The sequence below is a fragment of the Cryptomeria japonica genome, chromosome 7 (assembly GCF_030272615.1).
Source record: "Cryptomeria japonica chromosome 7, Sugi_1.0, whole genome shotgun sequence".
NCBI classification, from domain to species: Eukaryota; Viridiplantae; Streptophyta; class Pinopsida; order Cupressales; family Cupressaceae; genus Cryptomeria; species Cryptomeria japonica.
The window spans coordinates 735,768,569-735,795,299 of NC_081411.1; the positions used below are offsets into that span (position 1 = coordinate 735,768,569).

Here is a 26,731-nt window from a genome sequence, read left to right on the forward strand (position 1 = left end):
ATGCATAGATCTGGTGGTGAGGCCTCGAAGGCGCCTCATGATTTGGAGCTTCGGGCTGCGGGGGGTTTGAAACCCACATGCCATAATTTAAAGACCTATGATAATAACCTTTTTGCCTCAGAGTTCAGGGCTGGAAACATTGGGGGTTTGCGGATTTCAAAGATTAATGGCTGCCTGGAGAAGTGCAGCGAGAGACCTAGGGTGATTATTCCTCCGGAGATGATAGCAGAAGATGTTGATTACTTTTCCAAACATTCGTTATACTGTAAGTTTTGGGGGATGAGGGTCTCTCTGTAGTTTTTGGAAAATTGGGCTCATAGAACTTGGGCTCCGGAAGGGGAGATGGAGATCATGTTACTGGCAAACAACTACTTCATGGTTACCTTCAATTGCATGGAGGATCGGAGTAGGGTTTTTGAAGGAGGGCCGTATTTTTACAACCAGGTGGGATTGTTTATCAAACCCTGGCATGCAGGGTTCAACCCTTTGGAGGAACTCCCGAATAGGGTCCCAGTGTGGGTCCGCTTACCGCGACTTCCGATGGAATGCTGTCAAGAGGATGTGCTTCGGATGCTCGCTTCAATTCTTGGGAGGCCAATTGGAGCATCCTCGCAAACCCTGGGGAGAAGGGTAATGACCTTCGCTCGCATCTATGTTGAGATTGATCTTAGTAAGCCTTTGCCAAATGCTATTGAAATGTGTGCGGGTTCTTATTCCTGGGTTCAACAACTAGATTATGAGACTTTACCTTTCCGGTGTCGCCTATGTCATGAGTCTAGTCACTTGCAGCGCAAGTGCCCTAGGTATAAACCGATGGTGCACCAATCTCAACAGTCGACCCGTAACATAGATGGGGTTGATAAAGGAAAAGCCACCATGATTGGGGAAGCTGTGGGTACTGATGGTTTTGTCCCAGTTAAGACAAAGGACAGGAATCAGGGACAAAAGAGGCCCTTACAGGTGAGACAGGAGGATGATACTTTCAACAGGTTTGAAGCCCTGGACGACCTCACCCAACAGGAGGTAAACCCTGGGCTGACTCCTTTGGATCAGGGTGCTCCAAGGTTGGTAGATGATAGTGTAATTTGGGACTCGACCCAAGCTTTGCAAATTTTGGGGAGCCAACAAATGGAGATGGATCAACCAGGTGTAGCCTAGTTGGGATCCATATCTAGTGCTGTAGTGGAGCTGGTTGGGGGGGAGGTTTCTCCTTCTGCTCAAAAAATGGAACCTGCTGGGGCCAAAAGTAACAAGATGGGTGTACATTTGGGTCTTCACCAGAAGGACATTAAGAAAGGATCATTGGAGAAGAGTTCTAAGGTTGGAAGAAAAAAGGACTTAGAGAAGATCAAATTGATGGGGGATAATTTGGTTGAGTCGGGGTTAGTAAAGACTCTGGATTCACACTTTTCTAGTCCCCCTAAATTATTGTTTTATCATGGAATGTGAGGGGCTTGAATAGTGGCCCTAGACAAAAAGTTGTTCGGGAGTTGATAAGGAGCCATGCTCCTGATATCCTTTTTTTGTAGGAGACAAAAATTTCTATGGAAAGTATGATGGATCTGGTGCCAAAGATTTGGGGAAGAAGCCAGTGTCAGTGTATTGGTGCTGTGGGCTCCTCGAGAGGGGTGGCCTATCTTTGGAACCCTCTAAGGATTCATCCTGACTGGTGGGTGGCCTCTAGATCTTCGTTATCCAAGGTTGTCTCTAGTCTTGAGACTGGGGAATATATCTTGGATACTAACATCTATGCCCCCACTGATCTTCAGGGTAAGCATAATTTATGGGCCCATATCTCTGGTATGTGGAGGCTGGCCCCTTTGCATCCTTGGATTATGGCGGGCGATTTCAATGCCATCCTTGAGTTGAGTGAGAAGAAGGGGGGTGTTATGCGGTTAGAACCTTCATCTTTCCTTTTTTGAGATAATATAGCGTAGTTGCATCTTGTTGACATTAAGCCTGGTAATGGTCTGTTCACCTGGAACAATAGGAGGATAGGAGAGTATTGGATTGTGGAAGGTTGGATCATTTTCTGGTTTCTAGTTTTTGGATTGGTGGGGAGTGGTCTACTAGCTCAGAGATTCTAGATTGGAGAGGATCCAATCACTGGCCCATTAAGTTGGTTTCTTCTTCTGCTCGGGTCGCTTTCTCTCCTTCTTTCAAATTCCAACTTATGTGGCTTGGGGATCCTGCTTTGTAGACTCTTGTTGCAGATTGGTGGAGACAAGGGAGGCCGACCTTCGACACTGCTATGTATACTTTTGCCAAGCAATTGCAATTTGTTAAGTTTCAACTTAAAAAGTGGAACCATCAGGGTTTCGGAAATACTTTCCATGCTAAGAAAGCTGCTCAGATTGTGTTGAATGCAATCACCAGTGACATCAGAGAGCATGGTTTGTTTGAAGCCTTGCTTAGGGAGGAAGATAGGGTTGTCAAGGCTCTAGAGGAATGGGAGCTTAGGGAGGAAATATACTGGAAACAGAGAGCTCGTATTGATTGGCTTCAAGAGGGTGATAAGAACACTGCTTTCTTCTTCAATTCGGTGAAAGCTAGAAGACATGGAAATGCCATTCCAGTTTTGGTTAATGATAGAGGTGAGCAGCTTTTATCATTACAAGAGATTTCTAGGGAGTCTTTTCTTTATTTCCGGGCCCTCTTTAGGAAGGAGTCTCAGGGGGAACCGGTGGAGGAAAATTAAGTTCTTGATTGCATCCCTTCTCTTGTTACTAGGGAGATGAATGAACAACTTGTGGGTCACATTTCGTTGGAGGAACTAGAGAGGATTGTTTTTCACATGAGAAAGGGAAAGGCCCCTCGTCCGGATGGGTTCCTAATTGAATTCTTTTAAGAGTTATGGGATATTATCAAATTGGACTTATGGGAAGTCGTTCAGGAGTCCTAGAGGAATAAGCAGATGCTTCGAGCGTTGAATGCAACTTTCATCGCACTCATCCCCAAGTGTGATGGGGCTGACCGGTTAGGCCAATTCCAACCCATCTCTCTTTTCAATGTGATTTACAAGATTATCTCTAAGCTGATAGCGGATAGGTTGAAAAAGTGTCTGGGGGATGTTATCTCTGAGGAGAAGAGTGGGTTTGTGGAAGGGCACCAAATCTTGGACGAGGTGGTCATAGCTACAGAGACTATTCACTCTATGCCAATTTCCAAGGAAAAAGATATGTTCATTAGTTTGGATATGGCTAAGGCTTACGATAGAGTTCGTTGGTCCTTCCTTTAGAAGATTCTTAGGGCGTTTGGCTTTGCTAACGAATGGATCCAATGGGTAATGAGTTGTGTGACGTCTACATCTTTCTCAGTGCTAATCAATGGCGATCATACCGAGCTGTTTGGTGCGTCTAGGGGTCTTCACCACCTATTCATTCTTCTGGCTGAGGGCCTGGGGAGGTTGATTAAACATACTGTGGGTCGAGGATTTATTCAAGGATGGAGCTGGGGTAATGACTTGTAACCGCAGTCTCACTTGCAGTTTGTTGATGACATGGCCCTGATGGGTCTTGCTCGGATTAGAGAGGCCACTAATCTGAGAAAGGTTTTGGATGTTTATCTTGCAACTTCGTGCCAGATGATTAATGAGGATAAATCTTCTATCCTCTTTTTCAACACTCTGGGTCCTATTCAAAGGAGGATTGCTCTTATCCTGAGATTCCAAGTTGGCTCTTTGCCCTTGACTTATTTGGGCATTCCTATTTCTCTTGGTAACCCTACTAAGGATTCCTGGTAGGGCATCTTGGATAAATTTCGCACAAAGGTTGATCACTGGACTAATAGATGGTTATCCTTTGCTGGGAGGGTTCAGTTGATTTAGTCGGTGGTTCAGGATCTTCCGGCTTATTGTTGTATGCTTCAAGTGGCTCCTAAGTGGTTCTTGAAGGGATTGGACTCTCTGGATAGGCAATTCTTATGGGCAAGTAGCCTCTCCTCCTCCAAATGGAGTCTTGTCAATTGGGAGTTGGTGTGTAGCCCGAAGCAGTCAAGGGGGGGTTTGGTTTAAGGCAGTCTATTTTATTTGGGGAGGCTCTGGCGGCTAAATTGTACTGGAGCTGGTGTGTTGAGCAGGATCGTGGCTGGGCTAGGATTTTGGCCTACAAATATATGTACAGGATCCCGATGGAGGAAGTTCCAAGATATCCGCTTGAGGGTAAAGGTTCAATGATTTGGAGTACTCTTAAGAAGGGGGCCTCCCTTATTAAGGAAGGTCTCTTTTGGATTTGCAGGAGGGGGGAAGGGGTCCTATTCTGGAACGACTCTTGGGATGGTTACCCCCCATCCTGGATCAGTTTCCCAACCTTGGGACTCTCTGCCAAAGGTTTTTGGAGGCAAGGTGGTCTAGGGTGAGTGACTTCAAGGCTGTGTATAGGTGTGGGCGGCTGGAGATGGAGTGGTTGAAGGCCCCTAATGAGTGGTCAGTGGCCGGGATGGAGGAAGAGTGTGCAAAGTTGTATGACATTGTAGTTCTCTCAAGGGTAGGGATGGACTTGCTTGGCTCCCGAACCCTAAGGGCATCTTTACTGTTGCTAGTGGATATCGAGTACTGTTGAACCGAAGACTTGAGGGAAGAGAGGTGCCTTGGTGGAAATAGGTGTGGAATAATCTTTCTTGGCCAAAGTGTAATTGCTTCGCTTGGACTTTGGCCTTGAACAGATACCTAACCTGGGACAATATCTGCAAGCGAGGATTTTTGGAGCCTTCCATTTGTGCCTTGTGTGGTAATGGGGAGGAAGACTCCTCACACCTGTTTTTTAGATGCCCCTTCTCTATGCTTATATGGCACTATTGGTGGGGGGTGTGGAAGCATCCTTGTGTTCATGTGGATTCACTGGTGGAGTTTTGGAGCAGCTTGGGCAGACCTCCTATCTTCTCCTCCTTCCTCCAGACTGTCTGGTACATTGGGCCCATCTTCATTTTGTGGCAGATCTGGCTCGAGAGGAACAAGAGGATATTTCGTGAGGTCAGACTGATGGTTCAACAGGTGTGGAATAGAATCATAGTTATGATCAGGGAGACGGTGGAAGCTAAATGTGAGGTGCATTTTCCTCTGAATAAAGACGAGGCATATATTGTGAGCAGGTTGGGGCTGCAAGAACTATCCCCTGGGAGGTGGTCCTCTTATTTTTGATTCATAAAGGGTGGCATTCTAATAATTTTATGGAGGGCTTTGCTATTCTCTATGCCTTGGAGAGTGCCTGGGAGTTGGGTCGCAGAAAGGTTATCTGTGAATCAGACTCACAAATTGTGGTGAACTTGTTGACAGAGCAAAAGGTGAGTGGGGTGCATTGGCAGTTGGCAGAGATTGTTCATCAGATTCTTCATATTAGCTCAGCTATGGAGCAGGTGTCTTTCATCCATATTCCTCATGAGTGGAATAGAGCAGTAGATTGTTCAGCCAAGTGGGCCTCGAAACATGATAGTGACTGGAAAGTTGAAGGTTGGGATCATCTTTCCCCGGATTATTGTCAAGACCTGCAGAAGATTCTTGCTAAGGACTTGGATGGGTATGAGATTGGTTGATTTTGGGTTGGGCTTGTGGTTCTTTTCTAGGGCCTTGGGGCCTTGGGTCTCTTTGTAATTCTTGTGCCTGATTTCCAATAAAGTTTTTACCCCTTTTAAAAAAATAAATAAATCTCACAAATCTTAATGTTATGTGTCTTGTGTAATTGAATTTTTTAGTACAGTACAATTTTAGATGCATTACAATATTAATAAAATAATACATTGTTTGAACAGTTTTATAAATCTTTACTATGATTTTGGTGCATGCAATCCTTTCACAAATGCACTTCTCGTGTATATTAAAGATCACGAATGAGAAGATTTTTCTTCTAAAAAACATAATCTCTAAGATCAATATATGGCTTGAAACATTCCAATAAGATTTAATGCATTCTTGGGTGAATAATTATTGAGAATTGTTGAATTTTTTTAATCAACCTTGTCATATTTCTTATGAATACTTTCTAGGAAATATGAGGATTCCTAATTATTTACCAACTCTGGAACCACCTATTATACCCAATTCTTCTACAATATGATGATATTAACAAGGATATGTTAAAAATTCTATTTTTTATTTCCTTAAATTATTTACATAAGGTGAAGGAGAGATCATCTAAAAAACCTCTACACATGTAGCATAACCAATTTGAAACCTTGGTGATAAGCTCAAAATTTATCTTTTTAACATCCAAAGAAATAAACACCCCATGTGAGCATGTTGCTAAATCCATAACCATGGTGCATATGATTTATATTTAGATGAGACTAAATATTTCAAATGAAAGTTGACAACTTTGATTCTTGAATGATGACAATATTTAACTTTCCTAAAGCAAGTTGTTTTTCTAGTAGCCAATGTTTGTTATGGGCACTTTTAGATCCTAACATGATGTGCGAGATGATTTGAACATGGGTACCTAACATGGCCTAGTAGTTGAGACCCATCTTTGATGTCTTGCATCATTTGCATAATAATTTCATCTCCCTAAGCTGCACTTAAGAGAGGGTATTAGTATGAATAAGATTACGTGCCTAACTAGTCATTAGTGGGGACCTATTCACATGTTAAGTTTACTTCGGTCCTAGGAGGCACTATAGAAGTTAGTCATATAAAGGGACCATGTAACCCTTATCTATTTTTAGTTTCCTAGGCATTTAATGTTTGTGCCATGTTAGAATTGTTCATACTAAATCACACATTACCCTTTTAAGAAAGGCTCTTGTACATTTGGAACATATCCCATAGATATCTCATGTCTCACTATTCAAGCAAACTCATTATATTGCATACTCTCTTGTGGAAGGCATCTTTATTTTTGCTAGTGATCATGGAGTTTATAATTGCTCCCACAAAAAACGGTGTGCTAGAGAGGATTAACTAAACTTTAATGGAAAGCACTAAAAGTATGCTAAGTGGTGCACATATGGATGAATTCTTTATGATAGAATCTATTTGTATTGCTTGTTACTTGGTTAATACATCTCCTTGCATGAATCTTGATAAAACTCCTCATGAGATGTGGATAGGTAAAAATCCACCTATTTCACATTTAAGGGTCTCCGGTTCTAAGGCTTATGTCCATGTGCCAAATAAAAAGAAGCATTAAGTTGCATCCAAAAGCACAAAAAATATTTTTATAGGATATGGTTACAATATGAAAGGTTGCAAGTTTTGGAATCCTTTAACCCAATTAGTTGTTTTGTTTATAGATGTTATTTTTCAGGAAGTTAGAGCTATTCTTGTTTTTGCACAACCACATGAAAATACTACAGATAAAATAGTGTACTTTGAATTGAAGTAGCTTGATGCACATGTTGAAGAACAAGAACATGACTTGAAAGAGGATGAAGATGCTCAAATGAGGATTAGAGTGGTATTTCTCAACAAATTGAAGAGTTAAATCTTGAGAAGAAGAACATGTTGAAGAACAAGAAGCAAAATCCTATAGCCACCCTTGAGAATATCCTTAAAGAGATAAAATCCAATCAATATGTATAGTTCACTAGATTTATATTATGTATTTTCTTTTCTTAGTACTGATGATGAACCAAGGTCATCAAGGAAGCTATTCTTCTAGAAGAAAGTGAATATTGGAAGGAGATATGAACCAAGTTCATGAAGGAAGCTATTCTTTTAGAAGAAAGTGAATCTTGGAAGGAGCTATGAAAGAGGAGATAATGGATCTAGATTCATGTGACACTTGGGATCTTGTTTGTTTTCCCAATGGAAGGAAAGTCATTGGTTACAAATGGAAATAAATAAAAGTTTAGAGAATCATTCATTAGAGGTATATAATGCCAGATTGGTGGCCAAGGGCTACTTCCAAAGAGAGAGGGAGATTTCATCTCTTTTTGCTAAATTGTCTTTTTTATACTTCTCTTTTTCATCTCTTTTTGCTAAATTATCATTTTTATACTTCTCTTATTCATTGTGGTAACTTATATGATTTTAGATGAAGAATAAAGCTCTTTTTGATCAAGGCAACAGTCAATTTATTGAGGAATGTAACAGGAGGTTTGGGTTGATGGTTTGTGACTATTGGAAGGAGGACAAATGGGTAAGGCTTGATGTTATACATTCTGGATTTTCCTTACTCCAAAAGGAGCTGCTGTCCTTTTCCCTTAACAAAGACTATGATGATGTTTTTCTCTGGAAAAGTAATCCTAGAGGTGAATTTACGGTTGCTTCTACCTACAAAAACACTTTTTCTCAGACCAGTGATCCCATTTGGAGTAAAGTTTGGAACAACATTCTGATCCCTAAAGTCAATATGTTCTTTTGGCTTGCTTCTCATAATAGTACCCTTACTATTGACAATTTGGTCCAAAAAGGTTTTAAATTCCTTAATAGGTGTGAGCTATGCCAGAAAGAGGAAGAATCAGTTGATCATCTTTTTTTTCACTGCTCATTTACCTAGGAAATTTGGAGTAAGGTGTGGGAGAAATGGAAAGTTTATTGGGTTATGAAGAAGAGTATCAAGGATATTATCTGGCAATGGAATTTCCCCCACCAAATGCCAGCTTATCAAGAACCTTTGGTCCTTGAGCCTCCCCATGATTTGTTGGGGTATTTGGAAAGAAAGAAATAACAATTTTTTAGGGAAGCTAAGTGTAACTCTCAGGTGGTCTTTGAAATTTTTTGCAGGGCTATAAAAGAGAACATCAATATTCCTCATAAGAATAATAAGAAATGGTTTGTTACTGATATGAATGAAATGGAAAAAGATATCCTCATTGAATGGAACCTAATACACAAAGTCTACAGATTTGACAATAAGAATAGAAGAGATAATATTGTTTGGCACTTCCCTGATCATGATTGGATAAAGGTGAATTTCGATGGGGTGGCTAAGGGCAACCTTGGGAAGTCTGGTGGTGCAGGAGTTATCAGAATGCTCAAGGAGTCTGCATTGCAGCTTTTGTTTCTCCTTTTGGGCTCCAAATAATCACGTGGCCGAAGCTATGGCCATGCTAAAAAGCCTCCAACTTGCTCAGGGATTCAAATTTTAAAAAAATTGGCTGGAAGGGGACTCCCTAAACATCATCCAAGCCCTCAAAGGTACAAGCTCTATCTCTTGTAATATTACTAACCTAGTTGAAAGTGCAAAAAAATTGTTAAATAACTATGTTAGTATTAGCATAACTCATACTCTAAGAGAAGACAATAAGGTACCAGATATCTTAGCTAATGAAGGGGTCAATTTAGAGAATGATGTTAAATATATTGGAGAAACTCATTGTAAAAGAAATGTTAAAGAGCAATTATATTTTGATCGTATTAATGGGTCAAGTTAATATCATGATTATTTTTTGGGGAACAGATTCCAAAGATAGATTTTGGGGGCAGATTAACTGTCAGTTAATGAGTGCCTTTTGGCATCATTTCTATGATCATATGTGTGGGGAAAATTATAATAATAAATGTTGGGTTTGTGCTGCCAAAAACATAAGATTCAAAACAACGAAAGAGTCTCTATTCTGTAACTCCAAAAATTACAAGCATTTGGAGTCTCATTTGCGGACTGTGAATTATAGCTTTGGGTATTTCTACTTGGTGCTCAAAATGGGTGGTAATTTAAACAGGAATGAGCCCCCAGGATGCGAAAACTGGAAGAGTGAATGATAAGTATGGAGAAGGCTTCACAAATATGGCTTTACTAACTATATGGAAAAGCTTCACGGAAGTAGAAATTCTGTGTCATATGGTTTTGCTAGAGGCTGGAATAACAACAGAGTCACCTTGTTCGGGGAGATATGGCAAATTGATGAGAACTTGGTCGCAGAGGTCATGGGTCTTCAGAAGGAGGGTACTAAATTCTATAGAGACCAGAAGTATGCAGCTGAAGCGTTCAAAAACTTCCCAAAATTGGAGGATGAGAAGGGAAAGCTTGTGAAGAAAGACAACATCTCCTACTACATTCCCCAGTAGGTAAAGCCCTTTTGGCAAATTTTTTTAAGGGTTTTGATGGAGTATCTCACTATTGACGGTAGATTTACTAAAATCTATAACTATCACTTTGCAATTCTTAACCACTTCTATCATGGGGCTAAAATTTCCCTGCCTTTTTATTTAGCATCCTCTCTGAATGAGAGTCTTGCTGATCATGCTAAAAAGCCTAACTCTTACCCTATAGCCCATCAGGGGCTCATATTGCTCATTTATGAATATCTAAAGGATAAGGCTAGGGCTACCAAAGATGATCCCCTGATCACCAATGCTCATATCTCTGAGAGTTGCAAAGATATTGATTTGGATGAGGATCAGCCTAATGCCCCTACCCACAAAAAAAGGAGAACTGATATAGATAATGTGGAAAAGGAGGTGCACTGTGATGTGGAGGAGGAAAAGGGGAAGGATATTGAAACATAAATGGAGAATGAGAAGGATGAGAACGTTGGAGAAGAGGAAGAAGGGGGTAACTTTGAAAACCCTCACTCTAACCCTATGGGCTCGAATAGTAGGAATGTCGCTCTGAATTCTAAGGAGGAAGAAAATCCTAACTCTGTGGGCACTGAACAGGGTAGGGATTCTGCAAATACTATCTTGAATACCGCCCGTAATTGTGCTCTGGAGTCCTTCAACTTCCAGAAATGGGTTGTCGACAACATTACTAGTATGCAAAGTAAACAGAGGGATCTGGAAAACAAGATAAATAAGCTGATTAAGGATACAAATTCTAGGAAAAAGAATGATGAGACGGAAACCAGTGAAGCTGAGGAGGAAGTTGAGATGGAGGATTGGCTAGAAAAAGACCTGATCAAAGGGGATTTGAAACACCTGGAGGAGGTTATCAGAAGTTTGAAAGAATAGGCTGAGGAGGATAAAGACAACATCAACACTCGGGTTGCCCGCACTGAGAATGCTTTGAAAAGCTTCATGAACCACAGTCTCTAGGTCCTAAAAGTTTCATCACAAAACATGAATGCACTGGTGGATCATTTGGAAAGGAAAAATCAGGATAAGAACTTGGTAATCATTGAAGATGTACCAACTTCCAACTTCACCCATCAGATTTCCAGGCATAGAACTAGGCAGAACACTACTGGGATGGAGACCAAAATGAAAGATAGCCAGCTGAGACAAGAGAGCAATGATCTGAGGGAAGCAGCTAAGGCGATGATGCTCTTGGTTCAGAATGCTGAGGAGTCTATAAAAGTTTTCAATTGATTTGTAATGCTGGGTTTGGGAGGCCAACTTCTTGTTGGCTCCTTACTGTCTTTTTGTTCTAGCTGCTGGTTTTTGTGCTGGTCTTTTGCAGCTGTTTTGTTTTGTCTCTTTCATGCTCATCTTTCGTAATGTAATTGGGTTTTGGGTCCCTTAAAACCTGTTTTTACTTAATAAAAAACATATATGATTTTAAGGCAGAGAAAATGGATGTCAAAACTTCATTCTTACATGGAGATCTCCAAGAGGATATATTTATGCAATAGATAGAGGGTTTTGAAGTAAAAAGAAAGGAGCATCTAGTATGCAAGTTGAAAAGGTCTCTCTATGATCTAGAAAAAATCAACTTAGATATAAATTTTTTTTATTCAACTTAAATTGGACTTCATTAGAAGTGAGAAATATCATCAAGTATATATGTTAAATGTATTGATGATATACTAATCATTGTGTTAGATGTAGATGATATATTATTTTTCTCTAACATAAAAGGAATGCTCAACAAACTTAGAGTTCAAATTTTAGGTGATTTTTAGATGAAGGATTTGGGGGTATCTAGGTACGTACTTGGAATGAAAATCAAGAGGGATAGAGGCAACAAAAATATTTGATTGACATAGAGTAATTATGTTGAGACTATTCTACATAGATTTAATATGCATGATTATAAACTAGTGAATATTCCTTTACCTATTGGAACTAAGATTATATTACACATGTGTTATAATGAGGACACAGATAATGTGTTAGAAAATTCAAATAACTGGAAGACAACTGAGAGGGGGGGGGGGGGGTGAATCAGTTGTCACAGATTATAGGAACCATTAGCAATTTAAAAATTAATACCAGAACCCAAAACAATAATACCAGAATAGCAGTTAATCCAATTAAGCATAAACAATAATCATAGAATAAAAGCCATCCACACAACACCAAGATTTGTACGTGGAAAACCCGGTAAAGGGAAAAACCATAGTGGGAAGCCTACCCAAAGTCAGATAATAATTCTGTAGTAAGTATGTAAATTACAATGAAGGGGCTTGCACTTGCAGGAAGGCCAACAACCTAGAGCGCACTGCTCATCAAAAAAGGAGCCTCATTGACTACATATAAATCCATACTACAATCCAAAGAAGCGTTGAACTGCAAAAGATAGCATCTCCTATGCTTGAGTACAGTTCCGGTTAAGCTCAATATTGGAGGACTAAATCCTCTTACATAAACTCAATTCGATCTCCAATGATCGACCAATTCTTTTGCCTGAATGATACTATGTTATTCACACATTAAATTACTTGACCATGACCTCTTACATTAACCATGATGATCTACAATGATATCTTACATCTATATATACAAAACTCTCGACCATAAATAATCAAGTCGGCCACTAGACAATAAATCGATTACATAATTACAAACCATGCCGGCCTTAGACCAAACAAATGATATCAACACATAAGACTTCCCATAAATACACCAATAGGTCCTATCCACGCGTTACATTAAAGCTGGTCCATAACCTAGATCAACCGGGACCAAGTATAAGTCCATACACTTCAACAATGATCTCCAATTGCCAATTCTCGAACATGATCACCAACAACATCCTGAAACTCCATCAAAATCTGCACCAACACCACTTATGCAATTCATCAAAGATCTCTATCAAAAGCTCTGTAGGTGAAACCCTCGTTGAAACCAGAAACCAATATTCTAAGCAAGCAAGATAGCATCCAATTACCAAACCAAAACCAACTGACCAAATAGAGTATAAGTATCATGAACAAGCTGATTCCATCATCAGACTATACTGGAGCCTATCGGAAACCACTCAACCTACCAGGACTAGAAGGGTGCCGGTAATGCATCCAAACAACTAGTGTTGGCATCAATGACAAAACATCAATGCAACACATAATCAACTCCACCAAATGGCCAACAATCTCTCCCTTTGGCATTGATGGCAACACTAGATGTGCAAAACATCTAAGTACCAAGAAATGCCAAACAAGTCTCCCCCTGTGAATAATATCTTTGTAAAGCTCTGAATTTCTCTCCCTTATCAATATCTCTCCCTTTTTTTTTTCTTTTTCACATCAATATCACTCCCCCTTTGACATCAATGCCAGAAATCTGACAGAAATATCAAAGCAAAAATATAAGCCTCTGAATCACAAAGCTGACTACTCCCCCTGAGCAATAGCATCCCACATCAGTGTCGAAATGAATAGTATCTCTGATAATGCATGCCAGACTGACTCCAATCTAACTTCATTTTCTTCCACCTTCTCCTTCAAAAAGTTATACTTGATAGATATGAGCTTTGTTTTAGAATGAAATACCTGATTCTTTGATATATCAATAGCAACAGAGTTATCACAATGAATAACTACTGGTGCATCACAATCCACCTTTATATCCTTCAACATTTGCTTCATCCATAAAACCTGTGTATAGTTAGTAGCAGCAACATCAACATACTCAGCTTCAACAATAGATAAAGAAGTACATGATTGTTTCTTGTTGATCCATGAAACCAACTTCTTTCCAAGAAATAAAGCTCCACCGAAAGTACTTTTCCAGTCATCAACATCTCCAGCCCAGTCAACATCTGTATATGCACATAAAGTAAAGTTATCATCCTTAGGGTACCACAAACCATATTTAGATGTGCCTTGCAAGTATCTAAAAATCCTTTTCACTGCCATCTCATGATTTTCTCTAGGATCTCTCTGAAATCTTGAAATAATACAAAAAACATTCATAATTTCAGGCCTAGTCTGAGTCAAGTAAAGCAGACCTCCAATCATAGATTTCTATCTTGTAGGATTTACCGGTGCAGAAACATCTTTTCTTGTCAATTTCTCACTTGTAACCATAGGAGTACTTACCGGTTTAGAATCTCCCATACCAAATTTCTTCAATAATTCCTAAGCATATTTAGTTTGACAGATGAAAATACCTTTGTCAGTTTGAGTAATCTACAAACTTAAGAAAAATTTCATCTCACCAATCATAGACATCTCAAATTCTTTCTCCATATTCTTATAAAATTCTATGCACAACTTATCTTCACCTCCAAAAATAATGTCATCAACAAATACTTCCATAATCATTATATCATCATCAATGATCTTATAATATAAATTACTGTCAGTGCCACCCTTAGTAAAACCAAGCTTCAAAAGATATTTATCCAACCTTGCATACCAAGCTCTAGGTGCTTGCTTCAATCCATATGAAAATTTCCTTAACTTGCAAACCATATCTGTATCATCCAATAGTGAAAAACCATCAAGTTTTTCAATATAAACTTCCTCATCAAGATCCCCATTAAAAAATGCACATTTAACATCCATCTGATAAACTTTGTAGTTTTTATAAGTAGCATAGGCAAGAAATAATCTCACAACTTCAATCCTAGCTACAGGTGCAAAAGTCTCTCCATAATCAATTCCTTCCTTATGATAATATCCTTTACAAACCAATCTAGCCTTATTCCTTATAACTTTACCATCTTCATTCAATTTATTCCTAAAAACCCATTTAGTTCCAATAACATTCTTATTTTTAGGCCAGGGAACCAAGGTCCACGTGTTATTTTTCTCAATCTGATCTAATTCTTCTTCCATAGCTTTCAACCAATATTCATCTTTACATGCCTCAATTACTGATACTGGTTCAACTTGTGAAATTAAACATATCTCATTAGTTGCCAATCTTCTTCTTGTCATCACTCCATTGTTCTTATCCCCAATGATTTGATCTTTTAAATGATTCAATCTCACATACCTAGGAGTCTTTTGACTTTTTGTTCCTCTTCCCTGTTCTTCAGAGACTGTAGAATTCTTTGATGTTGTCGGAGTAGCTGGTTCAACTCTCTGTTCTGCTATAGGTGCTACTAGTTTAGATATAATCATTTCCACTGCTGGTTCCTTCTCATAAACTCTGATTTGACTTCTGTTCAACTCATCTAGTTTGACATTAGCGCTCTCCATAATTCTCTGCAATCTCTTGTTATAATATCTATATGCTTTGGTTTCATTAGAATAACCAAGAAATATGCCTTCATCACATTGAGGATCAAATTTGCCAATGGTATCATCTCTCTTGATATAACATTTACTACCAAAAATTCTGAAATACTTAACTGTAGGTGTATTACCAAACCATAATTCATAAGGTGTCTTACTAGTTTCCCCTTTGATATGTACTCTGTTGAATGTATAAACCGTTGTACACACTGCTTCTCTCCAATAGAGATGAGGTAGACTAGCTTCCATCATCATTGTTCTAGCAGTATCCAAGATAGTTGTGTTCTTCCTTTCCACAACTCCATTTTTCTAAGGTGTCCGAGGAGAAGAAAATTGTCTTCTTATACCATGCTTATCACAAAAGTTATTAAACTCACCGGATGTAAATTCTCCACCATGATTTGATCTCAAACATTTAATCTTCAATCTTGTCTCAATTTCCACTTTAGCCTTAAATATTTTAAACTTTTCAAATACTTCAGATTTTTCTCTCTAAAAAGTAACCCACATCATTCTAGAATAATCATCAATGATTAGCATGAAATATCTGTCACCATGAAAACTTTTAACTCTAGCATGGCCACACAAATCAGTATGAATAAGATCAAGAACATCATTTGATTTATCGTGTATACTCCTAAAAGAGGTTCTGACCTGTTTACCCATTTGACATTCTTTACATACCGGATTATAGGGCTTCATAATATTAGGTATATCCCTAACTACCTTAGTTGAATTGATCTTCACAATTCAATCAAAATTTACATGACACGACCTTTTATGCCATAGCCAACTCAAATCAATCTATGTAATCAAACATGTCTTCTTATCATAGTTGAAATGAAATATATCACCTTTTGTCTGTGTACCGGTTGCAATCTCCAATCCAGATCTGTTAATGATTTTGCATTTTCCATCCTTGAACTCTAATTGAAATCCCTTGTCTACCAATTTTCCTACACTCAAAAGATTATGCCTCAAATCTTCAACATAATAAACATTGTCAGTATTGTTCTTACCATCCAATGATATAATTTATTTTCCTTTGATCATACATGCCTTGTTATCTCCAAAACTAACTAGACCACCATCAAATTCTTGCAAAGACAAAAACTTCCCTTTATCTCCAGTCATATGATGTGAACAACCACTGTCAATTACCCATTCATCTATGCCTTCAATTTTAGCAGCAAGTTCCTTCTCTTCAGGTATATTCTCTTCCAGTACCGGATCATCTTCCTTGATAGCCAGGAATACCCATTCCTTCCCATTGTTGGATCCACTAGCAGAGTCTTTTGTCGGTTCATCATCAGAATCAATAATGCCTTCATCATCCGCTATGTAGGATGATTTGTCTCTATTTTTCTTGTATTTATACTTGTTCTAATATCAGGGGTTAGGCTTAAATGATCTTTTAACTCTTTCTTCAAATCTTGAATTTCTTTCAGGACATCTAGATGCAAAATGACCAATCTTATTACATGCAAAACATTTAAAAGATGCCTTTCCTTCATACTTACTTCCTACCGGTCCTTTCGGTACTCTTCTAGCAAATAGTGCTTCAAGTTGCTCAAACTCATCATCTTCTCTTTTCATATATTCCAACTTCTTTGCATATAAAGCTTTCTAGTCTTGCTTACCAATTGTAGATGTAGATGCATGAAAAGAAGGTTCAATTTTTACAACTCTAGAAGGTCTAAATTCTTCAAGATCAAAAGCAGAGTTTCTCAACCAAAGTATTTATGTTGACAGATATACAAGCCATCGTTCTCAACTCATTAATAGTAGTAGCCTTCATTTTGTAAGCTGATGGTAGGGATCTTAGGGCTTTAGAAACAATTTCATCTTCGCTTAGAGTTCCACCACAACATTGAATTCCCATAACAATCTCATTTACCCTTTCCATGAATGCAGTAATCCTTTCATCTTCTTCCATCTTCAAGTTTTCATATCGCACCCGGTAACCATCAAGTTTAGCAATCTTCACTGTAGAGTCACCTTCATTAAGAGTCTCCAACTTATCCCATATAGCCTTTCCAGATGATTTGTTGGTTAATCCCATTATTTGCTAATCAGAAAGTGCACACAAGAGGGCTTCTCTTCCTCTACAATCATTCTCAAGCTCCTTGTCTAGGTTTGCTGGAGGAGGATTGCCAAATCTTGGATTATAGGGTGTGACACCATTCTGTGTGATCTCCCAAATCTCCTTGCCAAGACATCTTAGATGAGTCTCCCTCCGAATCTTCCATACTGTGTAATTTGTTCCATCAAGCCTTGGAATATCCCTTCGAAAGATAGCTCCAGAAGAACTGAATGAACTTGAACTATTAGATGCCATAGGATCTTCCTCAAGTGGTTAAGCTTTCTGTAGAGAGGACCAAAGCTCTGATACCAATTGTTAGACAGTTCAAATAACCAGAAGACAACTAAGAGGGGGCAGGGATGAATCGGTTGTCACATATTACAGGAACCATTAGCAATTTAAAGTTTAATACCGGAACCCAAAACAGTAATACTGGAATAACAGTTAATCCAATTAAGCATAAACAATAATCACAAAATAAAATCCATCCACACAACACTAATATTTGTACATAGAAAGCTCGCTAAAGGGAAAAACCACAGTGAAAAGCCTACCCACAGTCAGATAATACTTCTGTAGTAAGTATGTGAATTGCAATGAAGGGCCTTGCACTTGCAGGAAGGCCAATAGCCTAGAGCGCACTACTCATCACAAAAGGAGCCTCACTGACTACATATAAATCCATACTACATTTCAGAGAAGTGTTGAATTGCAGAAGATAGCATCTCCTATGCCCGAGTACAATTTCAGTTAAGCTCAATACTGGAGGACTAAATCCTCTTACATAAACCCAATTCCATCTCCAATGATCGACTAATTCTTCTGCTTGAATGATATTACATTATTCACACATTACATTCCTTGACCATAAACTCTTACATTAACCATGATGATCTACAATGAGATCTTACATCTATTTATACAAAACCCTCGACCATAAACAATCAGGTCGGTCACAAGATAATAAATCGATTACATAATTACAAACCATGTTGGCTTTAGACCAAACAAATAATATCAACACATAAGACATCCGAGAAATACATCAATAGGTCCTATCCACACATTACATTAAAGCCGATCCATAACCTAGATCAACTGGGACCAAGTATAGGTCCATATGCTTCAACAATGATCTCCAATCGCCAATTCTTGAACATGATCACCAACAACATCCTGAAACTCCATCAGAAGATGTGCCAACACCACTTATGCAATTCATCAAAGATCTCTATCAAAATATCTATCGGTGAAACCTTCGCTGGAACCAGAAACCAATCTTCTAAGCAAGCAGGACAACATCCAATCACCAGACCAGACCAAAACCAACTGACCAAATAGAGTATAAGTATCACAAACAAGCTAATTCCATTATTAGACTATACTGGAGCCTATCGGAAACCACTCAACCTACTTGGAGCAGAAGGGTGCCCGGAATGCATCCAAACAACTAGTGTTGACATCAATGACAAAACATCAATGCAACACATAATCAATTCCACCAAATGGCCAACATAATGTGCCTTATTCTAGTGTGGTTGGTAGCTGGATATGTGGAATGGTATGAACTAGGTGAGATATTTCCCAAGTAATGGGAGTTTTAAGGAAATTTATATCTAACCCAAGAAGAGAAGATTGGAATTATGTCAAAAGAGTGTTAATATATTTGCAAGTTGCTTTTGACTATTATTTGGTTTATTATGGTTCTAACAATATTGATTAGATTTTAGACATACATGTCTATGTTGATGTAGATTCAACTAGTGACTTTGATAGTTGGAGGTCCAATAGTGGCTATATTTTTACTTATTTTGGTGGTGTAGTGACTTAGATGAGAAATAAGTGGCCCATAGTTTCATTTTCTACTATAAAAGTAGAGTATATGACTCCTACACATGCCTTCAAGAAAGTAGTTTGGTTGCAAAGGTTGTGTGAAGGTATTTGGTTTGAGTCTAGGACTATTCAAATTGGATGTGGCAATTAGAGTGCATATTATTTGGCAAAGGATCCAATGTACCATCCTCACACAAATTATGTAGACATTCAATACCATTTTGTTTGAGAAATGATTGAAAATGGACATGTAGTTTTGAAGAAGGTGGACACCAAGAGAATGTTATAGATTCATTGAATAATCTTATTAGCACATAAAAGTTTTTTTGGTGTAGGGAGGCCATGAGGAAAATTTTGACCATTCACTTATTGAATCTTCCAACATTATTGACTCCCCATCCCCAATTCAAAATAAATCACATACCTCTTTCTTCAAGTTGAATAACACCTTTCTTATTGATCTTGATTGTCTCTTTAACCTTAGAATTGTTACTTACCTATCTAAAAGCCCAAATAAAAACTTAAACCCTATTAAGAAATGGGATTCCTTGGTATTAGTTTGGAGGGATTTGTTTGAAGTGGTTGGGAGAAAGAAAGCCATTGATATGAACAAGCTAGAAAACCTTCCACATAAAAAACTACTCCTACTTGAGGGTTAGTTTTAGGCCAACAATCCTAATATCCATATGGAATCTAATCTTATTAGGACTAGATTCCTTCTCATAGAGTTGCAAAACTATAGATTATACCTAGTCAAAGAGTTAGATCCAAGATTGGCTCCATGAGGGGGATAGAGGTTCTAAGTAATTTTTAACTTGATCAAGCACAAGCAAAGTATGGAGGAAATTGGGCCCATAGTTGATAATGGGATTGTGTGTAGAAGGATCCTTCATTCATGAAGGAAATTGGTGCCCAAACTTGAATTTGAATGTGGTTTCAATTTATATGTGATTTTGGCTACATTTCCATTCATTCTCTCATATTTTTTTGAAAAGCTATTGCTTTCTCTTTAGAGGTTGGTAAACCCGTGAAGACCAATCTTCAGGGTTGATAAACCATGGAGCTTTGAGGCTCAAGAGAAGTCATTTGAAGGGTCTCTAACATAAATCTTACCCAGGGTTGCCATTGTAGTGAAGCCTTTCCATTTGCAATGTTGGCATTTTGCAAGAGTTTGGAGTGCATAATTTAGGATTCATTTTTAAGTTTTTGTAGCTGGTAATAAAAACATTATGGTTGTACTTTGATGTTCCTTATTATTTAGATCTTTTATTTCATCATTCATTAATTTTTGTGTGTGGAGTGAAGTTGCATTAAAATAGTGTTGTTCAACAATGCCTATTGGCACCCTATTTGGGATTTTTCTTATAATCTAAGTTGTTAGATATAATTTTATGCTTGAACGGGGTGTTTCTATTATTTTGTAGTATTTTTCATTCATGCATGCATTAGTATCATATAGTACAAGTCTAAAAAGGTTTCAATAAGTCTCTTTACATTTCAGGCTTATCAAGTACATAATATGCGAGGTTTATTATTGAATCTTCAAGTAAATTTCAGTTTATTTTGGCTAAGATAATTGCAAGGGTTTTGAAATAAGAAATTAATTTCACATGATTTTCTTTGATGCAAAAATGATTAAATGATCAAATTAATCTAAATTGGGACATTACATGAGGTATTGGTTTTCTAATAAAATTTAATAGATATAGACCTAATTAATAGAATCTCATGGAAGGATAAAAAATCAATGCCATTTTTTGTTAATAAGCTATACATAGTGCCGATTAGCTCAAGAGAGGTATATAAATGGCTAAATGATTCTTGGAACCTTGGTTGGCTTGATTCCAAGTGGTCTAATAGACTTTTGCATATTTGGCACAATTGTACTTTAGCCTAAAATGGCTTGTTTTTGTTGGCTTATGATTCTTAAAAACTTGTTATTGGTTATGTTTTACATAACTATGGATTGTCTTCCAGACTTTTTGATTTCGATGCATTAGTTGAAACCATTGAGTATTTTTTTTTTATCTATTTGGCCCCTTCTTTGTGGTTTAGATCGAGAACCTTGATTTTTCATGGCATGAGATTCTTGCTAGCTATGTTGATGATTTTAAATTTGAATTAAATAACTTTTGGCTTCTGCTTACTAATGAGATTGCATGGTTTATTTAGAAGAAGATGAATAATGAGATCTTTTAGGGCAAAATGAGGCATATTAATGAGTTCCATCATGAACTCACCTATCTTACTATCATGTTTCAAGTACCAAAGCACTAGGAATACCCAACGATTGTTTCATGATACTTCAACAAGAAGGTCTCATAATAGTTTACAAAATAAAGATTTAAAGTTAGCCCACTTTTTCCATAAGGAATGAGCAATTTAAACAAGGAAGAATTGGAGCAACTGAAGAAGTTCATGGAGGAGAAAAGGATTACAAAACCAAATGAGAAAGAAGGTACTATGAAGGAAAGAACTAGCTACCAGCTTGAGTACAAAAATGTGGATCCAAATCTGGTTGTGCCTCCTCTTGGCACATATAAATGTGATAAAGCATAGTATAATAACAATATCATAGGCTCATGGGATTAGTTGTTGGATCTATACTTTGGAGTGATATGGATATTAGAAATAAAAATGTGTACCTTTTTTTGTTTTGTTTTAATAGGTGATATTTTTGATACATTTTGAGACTATTGCTTCATAATGTATAAACTCTATTTTGGTAAACTATTTTTTATATAAAAATATTTAAACTTTAGTTATTATTTTTAAATTTTATTTAACTTTGAAATTATTTAAAATTTATTTATTACGCTAAAGGCATATTATATTCACATATGGATGCAAAAATGTCCATTAATAAAAAATGGAATCATTTAATTTGATGTTATTGTGACACTTAAACGCATGAAAAATTTAAAAAATCAATTTATTATTATTTTATCTTCACTTCCATCTTTCAAGTACCACTCACTTTGAGTTTAGCTAATTAATCAAATTTTGTCTATCTCCATCATGCAACCAATTAACTTCCTAATTATCTCAATCAATTCATCTCATCAAATCTTCTCATTAGATCTCTACCATTGATTGATATCAAATAATTTATAAAATAGTAGTATAAAAATATTTTAGAAATAAAATTACTAATTATGAGGGATTGAAAGTGTCCCTGAATAAGATCCACTTTTTTTTCTTAAGGATAAGGACAAGAACAAATATAAAATAAAAATATAATGATATGATAATATAATAATATAATAATAATAATTTAATTATTTTGATTTGGTCAATAGTTTAATAGAAATATAATAATATAGTAATTTTTAAAATGAAATAATGAACAAATATGATATCTTCAATGTACTTTACCTATATTCTTCTAAAAATAAATATGCTAGTTAAAAATAAATTAATAAAATTATTAAAATATCTTACTACAAAACAAATATTAAAAGCATATATTATATGCCTAAAGGACCCTTTTAGGTAAACATCTTCTTTAAATAAATTCTATTGTTTTCAAAAAGACTTATTTATATTTGCAATTATATAATCTGTAATCACATGTATTTTGAATCTCTTAAATCTCATTATAGTAGGTACACGCAAACCACTAGAATATTATAAACGTTGATGTTTCCTATCTCAATTAATAATGTCCCAATATTTTAATATGCAAACTGAATTGACTAAGAATATGGACTTTCGACTGCTACCAATTCTTTCCACCCTAAATTTGGATAAAGATTCCCCACCACCGCCACTACCTGCCATTTGTTTTACGGCTTCCTTAGTTTGGTATATGTCCTGCTTCTATCGAACTTCTCAACTCTACGCGTTTACGAACCTTCATGGAAACTCAGAACAACTTTAATGTGTCGTCCAGTCTGAATATTTTTCGTACCATTCGGTGTCAATAATTCAACTGATCTGATCACAGTCATAGGTGCATTGATTGTAATTTTTTCTAGTCAGTAGAAGTCGTGGTCATTGGCACGTAGCGACGATGTTCCTGTCAAAATGCGTAAGCTTTGCGTCATCCTCCTTTTAAATCATTTGTGTCTTCAATAGGATTTGGGGGCGAATAATGGTCTCTCTGGATATCTCTTCAAGGGAATGTTGGTTACAGGCGTTTCAAAGGGCAAAATTGAACAAAACTCAATGAAATTCTCAGAGAGTTTGTTCTGGACCTTGGTGGGATTTGTGCTGTTGCTGCCGATTTGTTGGGTATCTTGCTGTAAAGAAAATGAGAAAAATTCTCTCTTGGATTTTAAGCGAGCTCTTCACGACCCGTCCGGTCGACTGAAAACGTGGAATAATTCCACTGACTGCTGCCAGTGGAAAGGAATCCATTGTGATAATATAACAAAGCACGTCGTTCGGCTGGATCTCCACAATCCTTTCAGCAACGATCCGGCAATGGCTTTGAGAAATTCAACCAATGATGTTCATTCTAAGATGCATCTCAATTCACTTTTTGTTAAGAGTAATAAAGAAGAATGTCTGTCTCCACTGTTTGATCTAAAGATGCTACGAGTCTTGGATCTGAGCTACAACGCTTTCATTGGTGTTGGTGTCCCTACGCAACTCTACAGGCTGAAATATTTGCAGTATTTGAACTTGTCAAATGCCGGGTTTGTGGGAAAGATGCGCAGGGAGTTGGGCAATATGTCCACGTTGCGCTACTTGGATCTTTCCACTAATTACTTCATTTCCTCCTCCTCCATCACAATTGAGGACATGCAGATGTGGATAGGAAACATGGGAGATTTAGAGGAGCTGCTGCTGGACGGAGTTAACATGTCGCAAGTGACTAGCGATGAATGGGGCGAAGCTATCTCCAGCATGTACAGTCTCAGGCGTCTTCAAATGTCCAACTGTATGCTCTCTGGCCCAATTCCCCCTTCCCTTGGAAATCTTACCAGTCTAACCCACCTCCAACTTGGTGACAATTCCTTCTTCTCGTCCATACCTGCTCGCTTACACAACCTTTCCGACCTGGTTTCTCTCAAGCTTAGAAGCTGTGACCTCAATGGTTCCATCCCTTCTGATCTGTTGAGCCTTCCAAACCTGCAAGAAGTTGACTTCTCTGCCAATCTGGACTTGGGAGGGGAACTTTCAAGCATTCTGCCGCCACACTCTGCGAGGCTAAACAGCCTTGTTCTTACTGCAACAAGTGTAGAAGGAGCTATTCCAGATTCAATTGCCAACATCTCCTCGCTAACTCTGCTGGATATCTCGGACTGCTTTGTCCAAGGTCAGCTTCCTCCATCCATTGCTAATCTTACAGGACTTGTAATGTTGGATATCTCAAGTAACGAATTAGAAGGAAGTATACCATTGTTTGGCGCCAAGTCTTCATTAGCCTATATCGATCTTTCCTACAATCAGTTGCAGGGTAAAATACCCTCTATGTTGTTCGGTGTATTTGGGAAGCTCAGCTATGTTGACTTGAGTCGGAATCTATTGACCGGTTCCATTCCATCCCTTGACATGAATCTTACCTCCCTTACATCGCTTGATCTGAGCTACAATGAACTGTGCGGCAAAATTCCTTCCTTGGCCAACATGAAGTCCCTTGTTCGGCTCGATCTGAGAAATAACCACTTGAGTGGCAAAATTCCAGCTTCCATTGGTCAACTGCTTTCCCTCAATACGCTTGATCTAAGCAACAACGTGTTAACACATGCCATACCTCACAACATTTCAAAGCTATCTCGACTGAAGGTTCTTTCCCTATCCTCTAATCGGTTGAGCGGGAACCTTACAGAGTCCCACCTGCATAAACTCTCCAGTCTGGCACATCTAGAAATTTCGAACAATGTGTTAACTGTGAAAGTCAGTCCGACTTGGATTCCCCAAAACTCGTTTAGCACACTGAAATTAAGCTCATGTAACATGGAGGGTGAGTTGCCGGCCTTCTTAATAACTCAAATTGAAATTTCCAAATTGGATCTGTCCGAAAATAGATTATGGGGCAATATTCCTGCATGGGTATGGGATTCCCTTCCTCTTGAACAGCTCAACCTGTCTTATAACAATTTTGCAGGCGCTTTGCCTTCTAAGCTAATGGGGTCCAAAACATTGAAGATTCTGGACTTGCATCACAACAACTTTCAAGGTCCACTTCCGCTTCCTCCTCCTTCAGTGGTTGTGCTGGATATGTCAGAAAATCAGTTTTATGCATCCATTCCAGCTGAAATTGGCAAATATAAATTTTTTTTTCTGTCTTTGTCTCACAACAATCTCAGTGGTAGCATTCCATCTACAATATGTGAAGAGTTGTCTATGGAGATTCTGGATTTTTCATACAACAATCTTACGGGTAAAATTCCTTCAGTTTTTGTAAACTGCAGTGAGCTTGTGGTATTGAATTTGGAGAACAATTCTTTAGAAGGACAGTTGCCAGCGGAGTTGGGAAACATGACTTCGCTTCAAACACTGAAAATCGGGGGAAATCGTCTAAATGGAACTCTGCCAACACTTGCAAATTGTAAGCAGTTGCAGATATTAGATGTGGGAGATAACAGACTGACAGGGAAAATTTCTTCAAATTGGATTCTAGAGCTTCCTAATCTAAAGATTTTGATCTTAAGATCAAACAGATTCGAAGGAACTGTACCTGCTGATGTAAGCAAGTTACCGCATCTTCAAATATTAGATCTTTCAATGAACAGTTTTACAGGGGTCATTCCGGACAACATTTCAGAGATGAAGGGCATGTCAAATGTCTCAGTGAATACCGAATTCTTTGAGTTTGGTTCGATAAATGTTTCAAAATATGTAGAGAAAATAATCATCAGAAGCAAAGGTTTGGAGCTGGAGTACGTGAGAGTTTTGGGTTTGGTAAAATGCCTTGATCTATCAAGTAATAGATTATCTGGTCATATCCCTCAAGGCATGGGATCTCTGATTGGTTTGATCATTCTTAATATTTCAAGAAATCATATTGATGGTGGTATACCCAAGTCCTTGGGAAACATGGCACAGCTAGAGTCCCTTGACCTCTCGCAAAACCAACTGTCTGGAGTAATTCCTAGTGAATTGCAACTTCTCACATTCCTAAGTTACTTGAATCTGTCATACAATAATCTTACAGGAATGATACCGCAAGGGGCACAATTCGCAACATTTGAAGCCTCATCCTTCTCACATAATCCAGGTCTGCACGGCTTACAACTGAACGAGTCATGGTCGCCTTCGCCAAAGGATGAAAGCAAGCCAAAGATGAAAGAAGGGGTGAATAAAAACAGGGCAAGAGAGAGAAATGACAGTTTCATTGTATTGATGGGGATGAGCTTTGGAGTGGGCGCGGGCACAATTGTAGCTCCATTGTTGTTTCTGAAGAAACGGAGGGAAAAGTTCTTTGATTTATTAGACAGTATATTGATTTGGGTTGTTGACTTGATTCCTTGTGACAAGTGCATTCCCTGTGACAAGTTGCAGATAGCGAAAATTTCTGACGGCGAAGACCAAGAGCATTCCAAAGAAAGCAAGAAGAAATTAATACGCTTTTGCGTACGTTGTACACAAATTGACAGAGAGACTAAAAGTATACTTCATACTAAATGTATATGTCGACAAAAGTAGTAT

The 26,731-nt window shown here is 37.9% G+C and overlaps 1 protein-coding gene across 1 annotated transcript; it reads left to right on the plus strand.

Moving 5' to 3' along the window:
* LOC131073761 (receptor-like protein EIX1) lies at window positions 1–26,728 on the plus strand. The gene is made up of 5 exons (XM_058010258.2): window positions 1–265; window positions 476–1,023; window positions 4,934–4,990; window positions 5,089–5,280; window positions 23,210–26,728. The coding sequence occupies exons 1-5, from the start codon at window positions 1–3 to the stop codon at window positions 26,726–26,728; spliced, it is 4,581 nt and encodes a 1,526-aa protein (XP_057866241.2).
* Window positions 26,729–26,731: the final 3 nt, after the last annotated feature.

Excerpts from the sequence above, each read along its gene's own strand:
- LOC131073761 (XM_058010258.2), top strand. The coding sequence starts at position 1 with ATGCATAGATCTGGTGGTGAGGCCTCGAAGGCGCCTCATGATTTGGAG. Across the intron at positions 1,024-4,933 it reads ACGACCTCACCCAACAGGAG|ATCTGGCTCGAGAGGAACAA; the intron begins GTAAACCCTGGG and ends ATTTTGTGGCAG. Across the intron at positions 5,281-23,209 it reads ACTTGTTGACAGAGCAAAAG|GATTTGGGGGCGAATAATGG; the intron begins GTGAGTGGGGTG and ends TGTCTTCAATAG.